Source organism: Clupea harengus, unplaced genomic scaffold, assembly GCF_900700415.2.
Source record: "Clupea harengus unplaced genomic scaffold, Ch_v2.0.2, whole genome shotgun sequence".
NCBI classification, from domain to species: Eukaryota; Metazoa; Chordata; class Actinopteri; order Clupeiformes; family Clupeidae; genus Clupea; species Clupea harengus.
In genome coordinates, this window is record NW_024880154.1 from 921 (window position 1) to 5,753 (window position 4,833).

The following is a 4,833-nucleotide window of genomic DNA, read 5'->3' on the forward strand; positions in this document are numbered from 1 at the left end:
AACTTCACTTTTGTCTGAAAATGTCTACAGGCTTGTCTGTTTGAGTAGCTGGCTGAAAGCAAAGAAGAAGTAGGCTTACCTTTTATTGGTTACCTAACTGTTACGGTTCATTGTTTCTGAAATAAGAGGCCTGACTGCTATTTTCCCAGCAAACTTGAAAAAAGAAAATATTAAGCCATGGTTTAACTGCACTATAGGCCTTATTTACCTGAAATGTGCACTTTATAATTTTATTTTGTACCGCCCTGTTTGGCAATGTTGTTTTTCAATAAAATAAAACATTTGCATAAAGCAAGCCAATCCACTTTTCCATGTTGATAAGAGCATTAAAATGAAAAATATGATGGAAAAAAATAAATGAAGGGACATTTAGAATAGATAAAAATTTGAGATGAATTACGATTAATTTTGAGTTAACTATGACATAAATGCCATTCATCGCGATTAAATATTTTAATCGTTTGACAGCACTAATTTTAACCTAAGTCCAATTAAAAGCAACCAATACAATTTAATATGAGATGAATTGGATTATTGATTATTGTCAATCATTATTAACTCTGATCCTTAACTCTGATTTGCAACTCTTTTAGGACCAGTCCAGTACTGGGGACCATACTGTGAGAAAAGCATCAGAACCACTTCAGGTAAGGACGTCCTCCTGCAAACTGCCCTGAGGCTTTAAGACTTAAAGGTCTCATTGTTTTTACATCTACAGCATTCAGGGCAGTATAAAAACTATTCCAGATAGTAGGTATTCCAGGTATTCTAGAGCAGGAGTGGGAACACAGTATGATTGATGCCACAAATGTATTCGTTAGTTTGTCTATTGTTTGTTTGTTTGTTTGTTTATTTATTTGCAGAGCTGATGGTGTCTGTGACCCCGATAATGTCACCGAGGGACAGAATGCCACTTTGACCTGCAGGTCATCTTGTCCCTCCGTCAGAATGCCAAACTTGTCTGGTACAAGAACTCCCAGCCGCTGCCTAAGATAAACTCCACCATCAACAACACGCTGTACCTAGACCCAGTCAGCAGTGAGGATGCAGGCAGCTACTCCTGTGGGGTGGATGGCTACGAGGACGATCTCTCCCCAGCAGTGACTCTCAGTGTCAGATGTGAGTATGTGTAAGAGGATGCAAAGCACAGTACTGCATATAATACACACTTAGGAACATTCAGGGTGGTTACTATATCATGATAATAATACATTGATGGGGTCAACAGGTGGGTATGTGGGATTTCTTTACTTATTGGTTGGTTAGTTAGTAAGATTGTTTATTTGTTCATGTATTTATGTTTGAAGATGCACCAAAGGCTCCCTTTGTCTCAGTCAGTCCCTCTGGTCGTATAGTGGAGGGCGGTTCACTGACTCTGATCTGCAATAGTGAAGCCCACCCACCGGTGTATTATCACTCCTGGTTTAAGAAGACTGCAACTGGATCTGTACAGATAGGATCAGACAAGAATCACAAATTCAGTGACATCATGTTGGAGGACAGTGGACGTTACTACTGCGTCGCAAAGAATGAACTTGGCGAAGAAAGCTCCAGCATGATGTACATAGAAGTTACTGGTAAGAACACTTCATCCTGTTTGCTCCCTCACATTAGACTGATATTGGCCGTCTTTAGGCCTTCTGAACTGTTTTTAATGCTGGCCAAAAACAGCTGAATATGAATTCAGTGTGATGGAGGAGGTGGATATTGAATATGAAATTAAGAAGTTTGTGTTCTTTTCAGAAAAAAAGTTTAATGACAAATGAGTGTCAGCTTCCATAGAATGTACAGTGTATGACATGGATAAGCTTTCAGTAGGATTCCCACAGTTATTCAAATTCATGTTGAGGTTTATGTTTAACCTAGTTTTTCTTGAATTATTCATGCAACAGTAAAACTCATTAGCTTAATTTCAACACATACTCCTTTGATGCAGCAGTAATGTGTTCAGTTGCCTAAGAAAACATACCTCAAAAGGTGGTAAATAAGTGCGTACTGTTGGTTTAAAGCAATATTATGTAGCAATTTTAATAACAGCTTTAAAATCATTATGGTAATACACTGACCTGTAATACGGAGATTGGCGTCTGTGCCACTGCAACAGCATGCCTGGTACGCCTACATAACTACGTAATGCTTTATGGCACCACCTCACACAATAACAACTAGACCCTTCTGCTAGCTATAAGAGGAAGCTAGTGCAGTACTTCTGTATGGACATCATGGCAGAGGTGAAAAAGATACCGAGGAAGATGTCAGAGGAAAACAATGACAGGAAAAAGAGAGAATAACCAAGCAAGAGACAGAACAAGAGTCAGTCTCGGACAGGCTTTTACTCGTTGGCGAGAGCTATTCAGTCAGATGCAGAGCTGGCCTTCTTTCTGTTGCACTAGTCAGTTATAACTTATTAGCTGTCTTGCTATGTCTTGTATCGCACTTGATGGATGTTTGGCTGTGTTTGCAAAGTTGTAGACTCGCTAGTCTTTGGACTACATTGGTGTCACATTTACAGCTGATACGTATTTATTGGACACTGAAACATGTTGTGAGAGCGAATAACATTGAGTTTTTTCCTGCATTTTACTGAAAAATGTAAGAAATGTGTAATTCTTGTAAAACATAAAACATTTTTGCGATCAGGAGCAGAGCTCCATGGGGAGTTTCAGTGCAGGGTGGATGCCTTTGCTCTTCATCACTGCTGTCCTCTTTCCACCATCAGGCAGACTGTGGCTGATCCTGGTTTCTGTCGGGGGGTGCTCGGGGCTCTGGCTGCTGTGGCTCTGATTGGTGTCATCATCTACAAAGTGAAGAGGTGGGTTTCATCCACTGGCAACTACACTATGAAAGACAAACTAGACGAACTAGGAAAAGTTTAAGAAAAAAAACCTCACACCATAGCTTTTCTGTAATTACTCCAGCAAGTTTACTAAGCACTGTCTTCAACTGGTAATTCTTCTTTTTTTTGTAGATGGGCATTTAAAGACACTGCAGATGGAAAGGTATTCTCTCTGGCTCGCTCTCTTCAAGCATATGTCCTTGACTTTTCTCCAGTCACATTAGAAATTAATATCTCTAATCTCTTATCTCTAATCATCATTAAATATGAAGATGTTAACTAAAAAGAAAAAAATAATTAATCAGAACAACTTTTTTCATTTGTGTGCTATGCATACATGCTTAAATGCATGTGTGGTCTTCAAGGTGTCAGGAAACTTTGCCTCTGCCTCGTCCAATATATTAGTATAAAGGAACACCTCAGCGGCTGTCATCGCCGACCTGTTTGTAGCAAAGACTCTGGAGCGTTTCATGCTGCTCTATAATCTGTGGTTTGTAGTAGGCTACTACTTTCTTTAGACCGAAACAATAACATTGGATAGTTTACTTGGTTGCAATTGAGTCCATGGTTGCCAAGCCAAATCTTTTAGCTTGCTAACCTAGCTGTTTCTGATTCTGGGCCTGCTAGCTTACCAGCTTGCTAGTTCTCCAGATAACATGTTATTCAACTATGGAATTGATCACATTTGCACCACTTGGCAAATTGAGAGTTGATTTTGTTCATCACACACTCACTGTAGTAGCCTCTATCGATGGGCAGCTTTTCAATCAACCATTATTTACTATGGTTCTTATAGTTACCATTCAAAGAATGAAGAAATAATGGGACACCTGCCTTCCAATCAGAGAAGAGTATTTCTTATCACCGGTAACTGTGTTTAATTATGATTGTGTTTTTAGCAGAAGCGCTAATGATTATATTCGGTTTCTGCTGCTGTTTGTTTAGGGGTCCCAACCTGAGGATGAAGATGGCACATACGCAGCCCTAGACCCCAAGACCACAAGCCCTGCAGAGTATGATGCTCTCACTGTAAGTTACACATTTACATTTGAAGGTAGCTTACTCATAAGATGTTATATCTCTTGCAATATTCAGAGGTCTAAACTTAAAGATGACTCAAGGAACTGAAAGTTTAAATCTTGTGGCTCCAAAACAAGGATCTCACCAGTGTCTCCACCAATGTCATGAACAACAGGTAATGCAACTGTAGCCTACGGTATTTTTCATGTGAACCAAATGTTTACAGGGCTCTTTTGGTGTCTTGCATTTTCAGAGGGTGAAGAAACCACGCCAGGGAGACTAAAGCCAGTGGATTCTCCTGCACATGCTCAGCTTTCTGCACTATCCTGATGTGGACGACCCCTCAAGTCTGTCGCTGAAATCATGCATTACAATGTCTATGGGTTATTGGACACAGCCTGAGTAGAGAATGGGAATGGGAATTCTGTTTGTTATGCTAGTGTGGAGATATTGCGGCATATAATAAAGATATTATTACATTGGTTCAGAACATTTGTGATACTCTGTGGTGTCATATTCAACAGAGTATCTCTTAGGGTCCACTTACGGGCAAACTGTAATACAAGCTTAAGCTTTTAGGTAAACCTAGTTCATATATTTCATGTCATGATGCTGTTTTCCTAAATCATGATTTTAATCGCAAAAAAAATTGCTTGGTTTTGTGTATGCTGTAATGAAGCAACAGACCAAATAAAATATTGCTGGCGAATCCATTGTCTTTCCTTATTAGCAGCTAAGTGAAACACACTTACACAGGTATGTGGGTCTGTTTATTATTCCAGGGTGTTGAAATCATGGAGCTAGTGCTGTATACAGACATGAAGAAAGTAATGGATTGGCACTGAACGATTCGTTGAACCTGGGTGGAAATGCCAACTGAAAGATCGGTGTGTTCCGACAGATTTCCCGTGATATCACCACTGTTATACTACAACATAACAGACCTCCATTTTACCTCTGACGTTAGTTACCGTTGC

At 39.7% G+C, this 4,833-nt stretch overlaps 1 protein-coding gene and 1 long non-coding RNA gene across 2 annotated transcripts; both read left to right on the forward strand.

Moving 5' to 3' along the window:
- Positions 1–593: 593 nt before the first annotated feature.
- Positions 594–1,766, forward strand: LOC122131431 (B-cell receptor CD22-like; the record flags this gene model as incomplete). Its single annotated transcript, XM_042706192.1, has 4 exons — positions 594–647; positions 948–1,119; positions 1,308–1,577; positions 1,672–1,766. Coding segments are annotated over 4 exons (591 nt in total), but the record flags the coding sequence as incomplete, so codon positions are not given.
- Positions 1,767–2,753: 987 nt separating this feature from the next.
- On the forward strand, positions 2,754–4,299 carry LOC122131432. The gene is made up of 4 exons (XR_006152095.1): positions 2,754–2,812; positions 2,969–2,999; positions 3,782–3,865; positions 4,110–4,299. It is a non-coding gene; the product is annotated as an uncharacterized LOC122131432 (long non-coding RNA).
- Positions 4,300–4,833: the final 534 nt, after the last annotated feature.